The 17,994-nt window shown below is 37.6% G+C and overlaps 1 protein-coding gene across 5 annotated transcripts in view; it reads right to left on the reverse strand.

Annotated features, from left to right (window-relative positions):
• The window catches only part of Frmd3 (FERM domain containing 3), a 256,494-nt gene that overhangs the window by 7,711 nt on the left and 230,789 nt on the right, over window positions 1–17,994 (reverse strand). Inside the window, exon 1 of one of the 5 annotated variants that reach the window (XM_047525698.1) lies at window positions 7,774–8,026. The exons of the other annotated variants lie outside the window; for them this stretch is intronic. Coding sequence (XP_047381654.1) covers window positions 7,774–7,900 — 127 coding nt within the window. The 5' untranslated portion in view covers window positions 7,901–8,026. Of the gene's footprint in view, window positions 1–7,773; window positions 8,027–17,994 lie in introns of those variants that run through there. 5 annotated transcript variants of the gene reach the window in all.

The following is a 17,994-nucleotide window of genomic DNA, read 5'->3' on the forward strand; positions in this document are numbered from 1 at the left end:
ACATTTACAAATGCAGGTGCACCCTAGCCCCAGCCCCCTTAGGAAAGCAGCGAAGGTCACGAACCCTATGTGAAGATCTCACTGCTCTATGAAAACCACCTCTAGCCCCTTTTGCTATTTTCTTTGCTTTTTTGGTCACACAAATTGCCCAGGCTCTTTGTTCTTATCTAAAAGCATTATATATGCAATATACATGTATATATACATATATTATATATAAATAATCCATATTATAGAATACTAAATATATAACATACAATACTATTATATATAGACAACACTGTACGATATAATCTCATATATTATGTCATGTATTTTATATTATATATTGTGTACATATTATATATATAATTATTCTCCTAAAGTGTCCTACTACGCAATCCCTTCTCTTTCTTCGGTTTCCTATATTCCTCTCCTATAACCAGAAGGTAAGGGAAATCTCAAGTTTCCAGGCTGCAATATTTTGTTGCTGGAATCCCCATTCTCCCAGGTGCTCAGACCAAAAACCTTGACTCTCCTCTATTCATACCCACATTACACCTATCAGCAACTTCCATGTCTTTACCTTCAAAATGTGTCCAGAATTCGGCTAGTTCTTACCACCTCCACAGCTACCACCCTGATCCAAGCTGCTCTCCTTTCTCATCTAGATTATTGCAACAGCCTCTTATTTCATTTCCCCCATTCAGTCTTTGCCCAGGTAAGAGCCACTACCAACACAACAGCTGGAGTGATTCTTTGAAAACATAAGTGAACCATGCCACTCATGTGCTCAACATTCTCTAATGGTTTTTCATCTTCCTCAGAGAGAAAGCCAAGATATTTAGGGATGTCTAGGACCCTACTCAATGTGCCCTCCTCCTACTCCTAACCTTTCTAACCTGTTCCTCTATGACTCTCTCTCTCTCCCACTCCACTCCAGAGAAAGTGAGGGAGGAGGGGAAGAAGGAGGCAGAACAGGTCATCTCTGTATCTCTGGGAAATATGATGGAGTGGAAAGAGCAGTGGCCTGGAAGGCAGGACACCTGCCCATTCCCCAGCTGAGCCCTAACAATTAGGGCGACCTCAGCTATGTCATTCCAGCTCTATAGTCTTAGACTTTTTGCCTGCAAAATGGACCAAATCCCTTCTAGGTCCAGTATTCTGTGGCTCCATCTGTCTGTAAATAAGCTCTTTGACATAATATTATATGTTGTGAGAAGAGAAGGAAGTTGAGATTTTTTTTCAATGAATTTCGACAGGGCTGGATACTTTGAAGCATATAATCATGCAATATTCATGAGAGGAAACCTGAGGCTTAAAGAAGATAAGTAACTTGAAGAAGATCACAAAGCTAGGAAACAACAGAGTAAGGCTTTATAACCAGGCCTGTCTGGCTCCAAAGCCCATTTTTTTTTTTTTCCAAACCACCTAAGAGAAGGGAATCTGAGAGGCCCAAAGGAACCCTGACTTCTTTACTATAGAGGAAGAACCTTCTCTGTTACTGACCCAATCTTATTTGCAGAAACAATTTCACTACGTATAGGATGACAATTTGTCCTCATTTGCCTGAGACAGTTCCAATGCGTGGGTGTGGTCCTGGTTGCATTATTAAAATGCTCCTTTCATTCTCAAAAGGTTTGCCTAATCACTCTTAATGACACTTAATTATATGTCAACTCCCCTATGATTGTATCATAGCCAGTAGCATTTGCTGTCATGGGGATTAACAATTCAGGTCAGAAATAAATAAACTTTAAAACTTATTATAGTCTGTATGTGCTATGTATCAGTCAGGAAAATGTTTTCTAGCCATTTTAAGCAGCATGTAGACTTCCAAAATTTCTCAAGACAGCATGCCATTAACCTCTTACATTTTTCTCTCTCCTTTTTTGAGGATAAAATTTAATCCTTTAAATGAAACTCATGTCCTATGGGTTTAAAGAAAAAATCCTCAGAATGACATTTAATTTTCCAGATGAGGGTTTTCACGTGTAGGCATGGACATTGCAGAATATCTAACACTAGAAATGTCCCTGATGCTTCTGAACATCTTTGGAAGGCTGCTGGTTCATTCTATTTAAAACCTATGAAAAGTCATCCCAGTGACTCAGGAAAGTGCACACAAATGGAAACTTAGATAAAGACACATGTGCATAGCAAATTCTAATGTCCTCCCCATCCCTGCACACCAACTGAAATCTGGAATGCTGCCTTTCACGTAGGTAGGTAGCCCTCTTCCAACATCCAGGGTTGGCAGCATGACTTGGCATTCTTCTCACTCCCTCCCAATCCTGGGAGACTTTTCCTTGAAGACTGAACTCTCTTTCCCTTGTGACCATCATCTGATGACCTCCTGGTTTTGCATCTACTCTTACTCTTTGACAACAATATTATGATCATGTTGCATAACTTTGACATCTAGAGTTCATGTGGATGATTCATACAATCCTTGTCCTTGCATTTCCATAGACAGTTTCTCTGCCAGTGCACTGAAACGGTTCTCACCAAGTTCTCCAATGACCACCATATTTCTAAGTTTATGTGTGTGTGTGTGTGTGTGTGTGTGTGTGTGTGTGTGTGTGTGTTTCTCTGTCCTCCTACTCTGACACTTTACATCTTGGTTTTCATCCAATGACTCAACTTCTTCTGTCCTCACAGTCTTCTCATCTCTATTCTTGGTGGTCTCGATTCTCTGATCTTCTCACTCTATATCCTCGTTCTTGAGGTCACAACCATATGATGACTCTGATATGCCACTGCAGAATTGCTATACCTGATACTACAGGTTGTCACTGTTCCTTAAAATCCTTAAGAATGTTCCCCAGAGAATTTTGCAGAACTCTGCACATTCTATCACCATTTGAGGCATTACCATCAACTTTAGGAGTATAAGCTTGGAAATCACTTTTCTCAGTTTGAATCCTGACCTTCCTTTGTACAAATTGTCGTGAATCAAGTATTAAATTGATTTGCTTTTCCCACTCATCAATAAAATGGGCAAAATTCCAGGACTTATTGCATGGAATACTGTATGCAGAGGAATACATGAGTCAATGCATGTAAAGTTCCTGACACAGGTTAAGCATTCAATAATATCACTATTGGCCTGTTAAAATGTATGAGAGGTCCTGGAGAGAAGAAATCAGTTTCACTTTATTTAACCCTACATTCCCCAAATTTACTTGCCCCAAGAACTTGGAATACAATTAAGCTTGAGAAACACATGTTACTGAATATCTCAACTCAAAACCCTCCAGTGAGCTCCAGATGTGTCATACATATGAACATCAGTCATAATACATCAAAAACCAAAATACATCATCTCCCACTCAACTCTTTTCCTCCTTGATCACTTACTACATAGTAAGGGGCACCACCTTCTATTCAGTCTCCCAAACCAGCAATCTGAGGGTTGACCAATACTTTTTCGTATCATCTGTTCACATCTGTCTCCAACTTCTCCAAACTCTGCTATCTTATTCACTCTCAAAGCCATCCCTGTCTCTTCATTCTCACCACTACTCATGTGAATAACAGTAATACCATCCTAACTGATTTTCTGACTTCTTGAGAATTATTTCCAGAATGATTATTTTAAAATATCAATTAGTTATATCAGTCCTCTTCTTAAAAGATTTCTCACACCTTTCAGGCTAAATACTAAGCTAAAATCTTTAGTGTAGCACAAAAACACTTTTTGCTACCCCACATTTCTACCATATCAATTTATTTAGAGGTGCCCAAATATGTCATACCATATCATGCCTCTGTGCCTTTGTACAGACTGTTGCCCTTCTGGAAATATTCTGCACTCAGATGGATCTTATTCTTTAAGACCCCATGTGACACATTTCCTCTAGGAAGGTTCTCCTACTTCCCACTCCCAGTCTGATAGAGATGCTTTTTATACCAGAGTGGAATGACTCCTCATTGTACATTTTCCCCCCAAATAATTTGTCTAACCAGTCATAGCAATTTAGATTATTAATCACCATTGGTTTAGAAATGGGCATAGGAGCTGAACCTGAAAATAAACATTGAAGGACAGAGATAAAATAGGGCATGGGAGAGAGGACTGGACTTCTGAGAAAGGTTTTTTGCTTTTAAGAACCTCCTGGAAAGGTACAGGCTCTTTATCTCTTAACGCTGTTGTAACTGAAGGTGACCAGCAGAAACTCTGGCAGTCATTCTATAATGCTGATGGCCACTGTTCTGAGGGAAAGCCAGGCCAACAAGGAAGAGAAGTTAGAGAGATGAAATGAAATTGGTTCTCAACCCTGGAATCCTATCTGCCTCTGGACTTGTTACCTTGTATAACAAATCACCTTATTATTGAAACAGGTGTTAATTAGGATTCTCCATTACTGGCTGCTGATGGCATCTAACTGGGGCAGCTGTCATCCCATCTTGTGGATCTGTTTATCACCACAATCAATCATCACACTGTGCTGCAGTTTTATTATGGATTTTTCATTAAATCGTTACTCCTAAAAAGAAAGGACTTGAAACATCTCCTATAGAACTGCAGATTCTATAATTGGCCTTGATATTTTTAAAAGTCAGTTCTCCTTTCATTAATATAAAATTCAATGTAATGAATGTTATGTGTGATTGCAAAAACATGTAATAGCAAAACATTAAAACAATTCCCACCAAAATCAGGAACATGACAAAAATCTCTCACTACACATCAGTATAATTCTGGTGGCCCCAGAAAATACAATTTAAAAAAGACAAGAATAAGAAGTGTAAATATTAGAAAAGACACAAAACTCTATTACAAAACTCTATTTCTAGATGATAGGATTATCTATATAGAATAAAGATTAAAATAAGTTAGATAAATTAATTAATGAGAGTTTAGTAAGTATTCAAAAGCAAGATTCACATATCAAAGCTCACTTTGTGCCAGTAAAGAACAATATAAAAATATGATAATGAGAAAGCTCATTTAGGACAACTAAGTGTACAAATTAAGATAGTTATATAATACTCAGGAATATCCATTATAAGAAATATGCAAAATTTCCACAAGGACAATGTTAAAACAAAACAAGATGACATAAAAGAAGATCCCAATAAATGAAGAAGCATAATAATATTCCTCAATGTTTTGAAAATTTTATTCTCCTCTCATTAATCTAAATTTCAATGCAATTGCAATGCAAATACCAACTCATTTTCAAAAAGATAAATGGAGAAAGCACTCATGAATGACAAAATAATTTTGGATAAAAAGCAATGACTGCCTCCAGACAATGAAATATTATTCAGTGCTAAAAAGAAATGTCATGAAAAGATATGGAGGAATCTTAAATGCGTATCACTAAGTGAAAGAAGTTCATCTTAAGAAGGCAACATAGTGTATGATTCTAACTATATGCCATTTTGGAAAAGGCAAAACTGCAGAGACAGTAAAAAGTTCAGTGTTTGCTAGGGATCAGGGGAAAAGAGGAACAGGTAGGAGTAACAGAGGATTTTTAGGTCAGTGAAATCATTCTGTATAATACTATAATGATGGATAAATGCCGTTATACATTTGTCTGACCCACAGGACATCTGACACAATGAAAGCTGTGGATGCTGGGTAATCACAGAGTGTCAATGCAGGCTAATCAACTGTAAACAAATATGCCACTCTGGTAGGGGATTCTATGTGGGGCAGAAGGTATATGGGAAATCTTTGTACTTTCCATCTACTTTAACTAGAAACCTAAAAGCCACTCTAAAATAGAAATTCTTTTAAAAAAACAATGTGGGGGGAATTTTACCTATCAAACAAATGTAAAGATTATACTACAAACATAATAACAAAAGAAAAATACTAAAATGTGCAATTCAGAAACACACCCTTAAATACAATGAAAATTTGTTTATGATAAATAATTTGAGGAAAATTGCTAAGCAATTGGAGAAAAATTTATAACCTTACATTATGTCATATACACATGAAAAGTCCAAAAATGTCAAAATATTAAATCAAAACAAATATTAGATACCACATGAAATTGCCATTTTTGTAGACCAAAAGTAGTGGATTAACAGTAGTTTTGTATAGTTCAAGTGAATGCATTAATTATGAAAAAGAAAGCACACAATAAATACCTTCATAATCTTTCCACAAGGTAAACTCTCATAAAATCTAAAACTTGAAATGTGCAAAAACTAAGTAGTCTGTACACATAGAAGTTGTCTGTACGTGCAAAAAGTGCCTGAGTCACAAAGTTAACATTTTTTTAAGTTAAAAATCAAAAACCAATTAATTAGAAGAAAATTGACATTGTTAACAGGCAAAGGATTAAAGTTCAGATTATAAAAGAATTCCTACAATCTGAAAAGACAAAAACCACAGTAGAGATGCACAAACATGAAATTCTCCAAAGAAAAAAAGCAAATGGTCAATTAACATTAGAGAAAATGTTCATTCTCACTATTGAAAAGGGACATGCAAATGAAAATAATAAAATCTTATTCTTCTTTCAACCACTTAGCAAAATTTAAAGACACTGGTCACATCAGGATTAGCAATCATGTGGGGGAGTGGACATTCTCATGCTTACCTTGTTAGCAAGCATCTGTCTTTTAGGGGATAATTGGACCACTTGCATCAAAAGTGAAAATTTATATGTTCTTTACCCCAACTTATACTTTTAAGAATAAATCATAAAGAAATGCCTATTTCTACATTTATGGTAGCACTATAATAGTTAAAAATTTTAAAATATCAATTTCCTACAATGATTAGTAATTAAATAAATGAATAACTGTATCTCTATACTTCATAACATTATTTGGCCTTTTTTGAAAAAATAATTATATTAATATGTTTTGATATGAAAAGTCCTAAAAGCATCTAATTAAGGAAAAATGATTATGAAATACTATACCTAGAACAATCCCATGAAAAAATATATACCATATCCCATATCTCACGTGTCAATATTCATAGGCTGACTTTTAAGACTATTAGGATAAAGGAAAACGTTCTATATATTTGCACTTTTCAAAAGCTCATACAAGAACACATCACGCATTATTTATGCCACTGTACAAGTACTGTTGATTTCATTTCAATTCATTTAGAAGTCAGTCCCACACACACGTATTATGGCCAATTCCAGACATTTCCCAGAATATATATTTTTTAATCAATTGATGAAGACCACATATACACATATAAGCACTGTTCTTTGCTGCTGTAGAAGCTGACTTGACATTTTAATTTCAATTCCTGTTTCTCCCAAGGACCAGAACATATGATATTTACAAGGAAAAGGAAATTGGAAGAATATCAGTTTGATCCCAGTTCTTTAACTGATATTTTATTTTCGTAAAGCTCTGCTTTGAAGATAAAGGGGAGCTTTGCCTCACCCGCACAAGCAGATCTGAGATCTGAAACCTTTAAACAGAGAGAGGAGGGGGAGTGTTTTGATCATCCAGTCTGCCTCCTCCTCATCATCTCTCGTTATTGAGCAATCTGGAGGAGCACACCACTGCCTCCCTCCTAACTCACTGCTGAATAGGGAGCATAATTTGCCTTTATGACAATTCTATGCCATTTCGTTGAACAAGGGAACACACCCTCCCATTTACCTTTTGCACTTGCTCATTCACCCTCTTCCCCGCCTGTCTCTGCCTCTCTCCCTCGCTCTCTCTCTTCCCTAACCCATCAAAAACTTCTGACACTACATTCACCCTTGGCTTCTCTCTGAGTTGCTAGTAGTGATCAGGAAGCTGGAAGCCCACATGTTTCTGCAGGCACGGGACGACAGCCCAGGGCATGGCACGTACCGGCGTTTCGAGCTGTGACCTTAGAGCCGTGTCTCAGCAGACGGACAAACACATTACTGCTGCAGTGGTTCACCATGTGTAAGTGGAGGCTTCGTCGAGTCTGGATCTTGACCAAGCATTTTGCCATGCTGGATATTCCAATCTCCCTAGGTCTCCTCTGCCTGTCACGGCCCAGGGCAGCCACCACCAGCCATAGCGGCTTTGACCTTTTGCTAACTGTCCATTCTGTTTTAAAGGACTGAGGTAGGGCATGCTGAGAATGAATCAAATGTCAGGTTCCTAATGCAGCCAACAGAAATAACTCATGAGGGACAGGCATGGGGCAGGGAGGAGGGAGGGGAATACTATTTTTAAACTCTCCACTCACTTCTCTAACAAACAATGAAATTTCATATAGTCCTCATCCAGACTTTTCTAAACCATCCAGGCCAAAAGATTCCACCAAATGTCTTACTATGTCCTAAAAATCAAATATCCCCAGATGGTAAGATGACAACTGTGTAACTCCACGATGGAGAAACAACCCACTTTGATTTCTTTTAAAAATTATTTATTGAGTCTTCAATATGTTCTAGTGCAGAGCTGTCCAATAAACATATAATGTAAGCCACATTTTGAAAAAAGGTAAAAGCGTTTAAAAAGCAAACTATAGTACAATTAATGTCAACAATGTGTTTATTTGAAGTCAAGATATCCAAAAGTTTCATTTCAGCATGTAACTATATAAAAATGATTAATAAACAGTTTACCTTCTTTTATGAGACTATCTTTGAGACTCTCGGGTGTTGTACACATGTAGCATGCCTCAACTCTGACCAGACATGTTCCAGGAGCTCAGCCACACGTGGGGCTACCATGATGGACAGCACAGCCCCAACAAGGCGGTGTGTTCCTCACACGCTTTGTCTCCACCCCAACAATGTTAACATTTTCTTCTCTTTACAGATAAGGTTTAAGGAGAATAACTGACCTGGTAAATCCATAAAATTAGTAAATAGCCAAATTCTAATTCGAACCACCATAGCATCCAACTTATATTAATCAGTTAACTTTAAAAAAAAAAAAAAGTCCCCAGAATGACAGCTGTTAGTGCTCCCACCTCTAACCAAATGTGCTATAAATGCAGGAGCCAAATATCACATTCTCTTTTGGCACTTTGAAAATTCTGCACTTGTACATCTGAGACAGAATCGTGCACGTGTTCTGGTATGAGCACTCAGAGATCCAACTTTTTTCAGAAAATTTTCAGGACATACTATGGTTGAAAAAATTCAACTGATTTAACAACCATGCCTCACACATGTATTTCTTTCCTATTATATTTTTCTCACTCTGATTTTCAGAAGAAAAATTCCTTCACATAATTTCATTATGCATGCATTTTTCTACTTTAAATAGCCAAAACTTGATTTTCTAATAAAAATATTTTTTTCTTTCCTGGGTTACTTTCAGAGCATCCAACTGAAATTTTGTATTGTTATGCTTCACTGTGGGAATAAAAATTGATTAAGCACCTTTGGAGAGAAGTTTAGTGAAATATATAAAGTTTTACAGGTGCGGTATTCTTTAGCTCAGAAATTCTACTTTTAGGAATTTATTCTAAGGTAATAATCGGAAATGTGAACAAAGATGTTCAACAGAGCATCATTTATTATAGCAAAAACATGAACAAAGATGTTCATTTATTATAGCAAAAACAAAGTCAATCTAAATTTCCAACAGGAAAGTGGTTAAATACATGTGATGATGGGATATTGTACCAAAAATTCATGTTTAAAATAATTTAATTATGTGAGGAAGTGCTTACAATGTACTACTAAGTGAAAATAGCTTGCTGATAAAAATCAATGTGAGCTGAACTATGAAAAATGCCACAGGAAGGAAAAAAATAAGGTCAGTTGGTAAATTCTGGAGTGGAGAAGGGTGTGGTCAACTGTGCACTATAATCTCAGGTGGGGGAGGTCACACCTGGAGACCTCACAAGTGGCTTACTCCTCTCACAGGTTACCAGTCTCTGACATGCTACAGAAGTTTCTACCCTCAAGGGGTGAGTCATTTTTCAAATTTGAAACTTGAACCTAAAACTTCAAGTTTTTCAAACCTGAAACTGCTGACCTAACAATTCAGCAATTCTTCAACACTTTTCCCCTTATGATGTAATTCTGAGTAGAATCCACTGTCAGAAATCAGATCTACTGACACAGAGGTGGGGCCTGGAATGGTACCTATAAGGCTTCCTCCCTATCACAAACAGTGTTCTTAAAAAACTACTGAAACTCTTTAGGACACTAAAGAACAAATCTAAAAGTCACTGTTCTAGATGAATTGTTGCTCTGTAATGTGCACACAAATTTCAAAGATTAATCAAGGGTTCATTTGCATGGCAACAGATCAGGGCTAAATAATGAGGAACTCTCCCTTTGGCCTGTTTGGAGGGAATATAAATAAATCTGATAAACTGAAAGAAGTGTGGTGTACAGCTGCCTCCATTCATACTTTAAGTTGGATCTACCAGTTTTTTGGCACTGAAATTTAACTTGATGTACAAATAGACTGCATCCTACTCTTGTAACAAGTAGCCAAGTCTCAGCCAATCACAAGTGGCCAACTGTTCATACCATGTTCAAATAAGATAGCCATGAACCATAACCAAACTGTTTCTACCTCACATCCTTCCCCCTAGCTATAAATATACCCTGCCTAGGTGGTGGGATGGAACATTCTGAACCATTTTGATCTAGACTGCTGCACAATTCCAGAATCCCAAACAAAGCCAGATAAGACCTACAAAACTAGATTTGCTATAATTTCATCTTTAAACAAATCTTTGTGCTTATCATCATGTTAAAAAACATGTGACCTGATAGCTCACTTGAAACAGACCTTCCAAAACCAGAAAGCAAATGAAAAACCTGAAAGAAACCACCACCATTCTTTATTTCTATTGTTTGCCACCAGGATAGTTATTCTCATCAATTCTCAAACATAAAATTTCACCATAGCTTCAAACCCTCCTTCACTTTTTAACTATTTTAACAGTATTATTACATATAATTATTTTATTATTATTTTTAACTACAGTTAGTCATAATATTTAGCACTACTTCCCTCCCTCCCCCCTGTACTGGGGATTGAAACTTAGGCACTTAACCACTGAGTTACATCCCCAATGCTTTTTTTCATTTTTTATTTTGAGACAAGGTCTTGCTAAGCTGCTGAGCTTGGCCTTGAACTTGTGATCCTCCTGCCTCAGTCTCCCCAGTTGCCAGGATTACAGGTGTGCACCCTTGTGCCCAGCTAGCACTTATGTTTTTTACTTTTTCTTCTCTTGAACTTGTTCTTAACTCTGCTACTTTTCAGAGATCTTAAGTAGACTCCTTTATTCTCTTGTGAATCTTCTGTTTGTATTCAGAAAAAAAAAAAAGAACCTAGCAGGACCAGCATTCTAACTTGTTCCAGTCAATTCTCTCTACTATGTACAACTCTGCCCAAACATGTGGCTACTTTGGGGAGGGGGTGGGGGACAGATAGTAGAATGAAACAGACAGTATTACCCCATGTATATGTATGATTACATGAATGGTGTGAATCTACATTGTGTACCACCATAGAAATGAAAAGTTGTACCCCATTTGTGTACAATGAGTCAAAATGCAGCCTGTAAAAATTTTAAAAAAAAATTTAATAAAAGGAAAAAAAAAAAGAAGGAAGAAAAGGAAAGCAAAGATGTGGAACCAATTCTAAGATTTTGCACAATACTGCACTGAGAGTGTTGTCCTTGTTTGGGGCACCGTGCTCCAGAAGATAAAATATCGATAGCACAACATTCAGACGTCCTTGAATACTTTTCCTGTTTCAATTCATTTGTGTGCTTGAAGAATCGGGAATTCATGTCAGCACAGTGACAAGAGGCCAAAGAAAGCAGAAGATGTGTGAAGAGGGGAATTGATTTTCCATGATGAGATGCCAGAAACACTGATAAATCAGGCAGAAGCCAAGGAGGGACAGAGTTCAATGTACATGGACCTGAATTCCATGTCTACACTATCGCAATGAACTTCATGACATAGATTTGGGATAAGGCAATAAACTTGCCTCTACTTAGTGGGTAACTGGAAATTATCAGACAACTTGGAGTATGGTGTCTCAATTAAAAGATGGAGAAAGAACTCCTCTCAAACTTGTTATGACAAGGAAATGGAATGTGCATATCAACTACCTAACATGGTGCTGTCTCCTAGTGAATGGACCAGAACTCACTAAGTAGTTGTAGAAAGCAAATTTTAAAGCACAAGCTCTGGAGGTACCCTTGGATTCTAATCTACACCATTTTTTATCCTAGCCTCAGTTTCCACAGTTGTAAAATGAGCCTTATAAAGACAGTATGTACCTCTGAGGGTTATTGTGAGGACTAATCTAGTTAATACACACGGCATGCTCAGATTAGTGCCATGCAGCAAATTAATCCGTAAGGGTTGGTCAATTTTTTTTCCAGCACATGCTCATTCCTTTGTCTCTTTTAACTGTGCAAGAGGAAGGCGTGAGGATTTTAAACAGTCTCAATTTTCTTCCTTCTGTCAACCATCTGTCCCCTTAACATGTCATTACTGGTTACTTCTCCAAAATAATAGGGAAGCAGTATTACTGACTGTTAAAAGTTTGCCTGCCTATCCCTGTTACCTTGGGAGAGTTGTATTGGCTTGCTAAAATATAGTTTTTTATCTTAAAAATAGTAATGACATTGGTATTTGCATGGTTGGGTGGCTGATATGTTGCAGACACTTAATAAAGGCTAAATATAATTGTATCATCATCAGTATCATGTGCTTTATTAGCTATTTTGGTAACATTTCACAGATATAGTGGATTCATTCATTAAAATAGTTATGGAGATTTACTGAAATTTTAGCTAACTACTCACCCCAAGTAGAAAGATATTAAATATAAAATATTATTTTATTAAATGTTCTTTGCCACCCATAGATTGTGCAGCAAATAGTTATCCATCTCCTTTCTTGAGAGACACCCTGACTCAATGACCCAACGCACTATAAAACCCCAGGAGTAAAAGCCAGGCCTGAATACCAGTGGTTGCCCCTGATGCAGGGGTGATAGTAACATGAATGGAAGTCTTCCATACTGTGAAGTGAAAAGGCAGTGAAAAGCTGTCATAGCTGAAACCAGCTGAAAATCTCCCACAGAGGTCAGACAGGTACTAGGAGTTTCACACCTACAATGCATTTTTCAGAAACATGCATGAGGAATTCCCTTGATGTGGAATTTAAACCATCTTGCTGACCAAGGCTATCTATAATTCAGATTATTCCTTCCATGTAAACAAAGTGCTTTTCCTCTATCCTGGTTGAATGTAGGGCTTAAACATCCCCTGCTGCTGCATGACTTAGATATATTAGGCATTCTATTAGTAGTGAAACTTTCTCAGATGCCATTGTTTCTCCCACAGGTTTTCCTTAAAGAAATGCATGACTATACCATCCCTACCAGCCCTGATAAAAACAACCTCCTTTGGTTTGGGTATAATACTTTCAAGTAGGAATCTAATTGCTTTGTCTCTATACAGGATGAAATTGTTTTCCCATCACTTCTGCTTTATTATTTCACTCCCTATGCAAGTCACTATTACAAAGTATTATTCTCAGAGTAAAGGCAATTAAATTACACTGTCTAAATAAATAGAGTTCTGATTTTTCTCCCTACTTCTCAACAGTTTTGCAATTGGTACTAAGAAACAGGGAATCTGCCTATCCCTGTGAAAAACTCCAGGCTCCTCTAGAATTGTGGATTCCTCATGTTGCTGCTGTGTGACCAAGAAGCCAGAGGTAACAGGACCCAATCTTTCCCTGCAGTACACCAGTCAAGGGCATCTCTCCTGCATTCTAGTTGTATGCTCAGAAAGAGAAAAGTAAATGGTTCCATAAATGCAAGAAAATTGTCCAACTACTCTAAAATTTGCCTTTGAAATTATCAAAGATCTTTTAAATTACTTTTCCAAAATTTTGCAAGGCTACACTGAGAAACATTTTTATAAGTAATTTTGGGAAAAGAATGAGAAAGTGTTACAGAGATTTTTTTTTTTATATTTATATGATGAAATAATACATGCCCACTAAAAATAAAATTGTGGAAGATTATTTAATGTGATGGGGGAAATGTTCATGTTACACTGTGAAGTGAAAAGGCAGATTATAAAATAACATCTTTAGTAGATTTTATTAAATTTTTTAAGTTATTAAAAATACATAGGTGAATGAATCTGACATTATTACCCTATGTACATAATATGACTACACAACCGGTATGATTCTACATCATGTACAACCAGAAGAATGAGAAATTATACTCATTTGTGATTCTACTTTCACATATAATTAGAACAAAATTTTAAAAAGGAAAAATATACAATTAAATATATATATATATATATACACACATATATGAATGATATATCCCACAGCATGAACATCAAGGATTGCAGGTGGTTTAAAATTTTGTTTGTGTTTTTCTGCATTTTCCAAATTGTCTAAGATGACTAAGTATTACTTTTGATTTCTCATTAAAAAAACAAAAGAAAAAGAAAAGAAAATATTTGATTCTGGTAAACCCTAATCCCAGGAGAATATTCTCCTTGAATGCCATCTTCCATATAAATAAAAGCTGACCTACATTTAGAACTCATACATTGATTTGTTTATTTATTCGCTATTTCAGCAAGTCGTATTTAGCTCCCACTATATACCAGAAAGTCGGAGTGCCTAACAGTGTACAGAATGGTACAGGCAGAGTGCTCGTTCTCAGGGAATTGACATTTCAGTTGGAGGAGATGGTCGAGAAACAGGGTTTTACTCATTCTGAGTAAGCAGAAGAGAAAGTATTCAACAGGGCCAAGGGCTCTGAGCAAAATAAAACAAGGGCAATGGAGTGGAAAAAAAAGAAAAATGAGTAGGAATTGGCATTCAGGAAAGACCTTCCAAGGATCTGAAGTTTGAATTAAAAGAAAATAAACAGACAGAGAACCTCACAAAGACCATACAAAGACGCAGTCATTTCTTCTGGGTAAAGAAACAACTTGTACAATGAGTGTGGCCTAATCCAGGGAGAATGGGAAAGCCAGGGTGGAGGGAACATAGACTGAAGAGGAGAGAAGTAGGAAAGAGGTAGACACAGAGCAAAGAACACAGGTCAGAGGAAGGAGTTCAGATTTTACCATAACTAAATCTGAGTTCCACTCATAAAAGTCATCCAAGCTGCTGTGCGGGAAATATGGGTGTCAGGAGGGGGACAGGAGGGAAGCAGAGAGCTCCCTCAGAAATTAACCATCACATCAGTGGATGAGTGGCTATAAGTGAGGTGTTGCTATGGAGGTGAATCTGGGGTAAATTTGAAAGGGCAAGTGAATAGGACTTTTGCAAATAGATTTGACAGTTTAATATCTTATACACTGGGAAACAGGAGATGTTTGACTAGGAAGGACTGGCATTTAAAAATCTGACTCCCCTATTCAGGATGGGGCAAATGCTGGAAAGAGCCTACTCTGAGAAGGAGCAGAACATGGTCCCACAGACACAGGACAGGAAGAGAGATCCCTGCAGATGGTCAGTCAGCAGAGCAAGGATAAGGAGCAGGGTCAGGAGCACAGCCCAGCCCAGGGAATTCCTAGGGGTGTGGACTACTGAGCAACACCAGGACAGGGATTCAGGAAATGGAGCCAGGGTAGCATAAAGGTCAATGGACAGGACAGAGCAATGAATAGAGCAGGAGGAAAAGCCCAATCCAAAGTACTGGACTTGGACTTCTTAGATCCCTTCTTAAATCCCTTCTAGAGTTGGAATTGGACCATGGTTGGATTTAGGGACCAAAAGGTCAGATATGACCAAGGGTGCTAAGCAGGGTCAGACAAGACCACAAGGGATACTCTATTATTTGAAAGCAGATACTCCTCACTTTAATAGCAAAATGTCCAATCTACATTCAGATAAATCAAGTGCATCACTCTTAAAATTCTATTTCCCTTGTGGTTGAAACATCTGCCTACTGTTACATTTATAATGTTAAAGTAGAAACCCAAGGATTAAAAGACTTTCCAACTGGAAATGAGGATGTGTTCAAGGAAGCAAGGACTCTTTCCAAAGGTAAAATATTCACTTTATATTCCCTATTAAGCTAGTTGCTACTCATTTTTAGTTTTATGCTAAAAATAAAATTGTGCCACTCACAATAAGAAAGAAAAAAATGAACACTGATTTTAGAGATCATGGTGCCAAGTGCTTACTGTTTGATTTACCACATTTATAAAGAAGACAACTATATCTTTGCTTTCAAACTCACTGGCAAATGATCCAGAGGGAACTTTAGAATATGTAGAAGAAAATGAGAGGGAGGGGGGTATGAAAAATGGTGGAAAGAGACAGACATCATTACCCTATGTACATGTATGATTACACGAATGGTATGAATCTACATTGTGTACAACCATAGAAACGAAATGATGCACCCCATTTGTGCACAATGAATCAAAATGCTGTCTGTAAAAAATTAAAAGCTAAATAATAATAAAAAAATAGCAGTGACATGAGACAAGAATTATGAAAGGCCACCCAGAGTAAGGAGGAAACTCAGGAGTCATCTCACTTAGTTTTACAGAAAAGGAATTAAGGTCTAGGTGGTGTCAGTGGCTTTCATGTGCCAAATAATTATAAGAGTTCATCAAATGAAAGAATGAACCCCATCCCTTTCACACTCTATCCCTTGCTCTTCCTTTCACCTAAGAATCCCCTCTGATTTGTATCCTGTGTCCACCTGGGTGGACACATGCTTACCATGGGAGTCCAATTGCCACGTAAACTGGGGACTCAAGAGACCTCCACAGAGCACTTAAATGACAGTGACACAGCACTACCAAATAGCCTGGCAAAGGCCAGGACTGTGCTTGGGTGACTCATGCTGGTTTACCAAGTGGCAGACCAAAAGCATGTAAAATGGCATGTCACCACAGTAACTAGAGCAGAGAGGTCTCGTGGCTATTTTAGGAATCTGGAGCTTTGGCACAAACAGGAATCTCAGAGTTTAAGAAACGCACTCTACCTTTTCTTCATTTAGACTTATCTGTAAAAGCTACAGTGACTGTAACAAAGTCTGCGTTGGGGGACAAAAAGCGTTTGAGTATACTTAGTAATAGCTGCATATTTATTTTTAAATTAGATATGTGTAGAGTTGTCTTTGTTAATCGTGTACATTATACAAACTATGCAATGGAAATTTTATAAGGAGTTAATAAAAACAAAATATCAGTAGAAGTCTGAGTGGTTTCTCCCACCCCAGTGGATCATTGTGAGCCCATATGCACCCCACTCTGGAAGCCATGGCTGTGTGGCTGAATTTACCACCAGCTTGCATCCTCCTACATGTGTATGTGGCATTGGGCTCACACTCCAGGGGTGACTCCTAGCAACCAGTCCTGTGCCAACTGGCACAGTCTCTTTTCTAAACTCTGCTTAAACAGGCACAGCCCTATCATTATGGGCCAGCCCAAAAACCATCACTAGTATACATCCCACAAGGTTTTCTTTCACAAGGGTGATACTGAGTTCTAGGAGAAGAAGAGAGGCAATGAGATCTTGCCTCAATTTCGGCTTTGGTGTCTCAAAGAACATTTACTGAAAACTTGCTACCAACCCATGAACAAAAATGCAAAAAAACAGAATCTCAAGCTAATGGTGGAGTTCATCCAAAACTCAGGAAATCCTACTTCTGCTGTCTAATGATAATGGCTTTGGCAATCCTTTCACTTTTCCTCTGCTCCAGTTTCTTAGGGCGTGGTAAAAGTATTTGCTTGTCTAGCTGCCAAGCAGAACGCCTTTCCGTCTTGCAAACCGTGTTCTGTTGGTCATAGCTGGTCACATTGATGATGTTCTCTTGGCTCAAATCCCAGTCCTTAAGGACTGTGACTGGATTACATCCTAGGACCATGTGACTGACATTTTTTCACCCTAGTCAAATCCTTTAAAGCAATCAATTATTAATACTTAAACACAGCAACAGAATGCCAACCTGAGTGGGAGCAATAATTTGGGAAACTCCACTACTGAATTGCTTCCACTACCAAGACAACCACTCTTAACACAGATGGTGAGCAAATGAGTGATTAGAACTAGCCTTGAAGTGAGCCATTCCTTATTTAATGAATTCAAATTTAAAATTAGA

This window comes from Sciurus carolinensis, chromosome 14 (assembly GCF_902686445.1).
Source record: "Sciurus carolinensis chromosome 14, mSciCar1.2, whole genome shotgun sequence".
NCBI classification, from domain to species: Eukaryota; Metazoa; Chordata; class Mammalia; order Rodentia; family Sciuridae; genus Sciurus; species Sciurus carolinensis.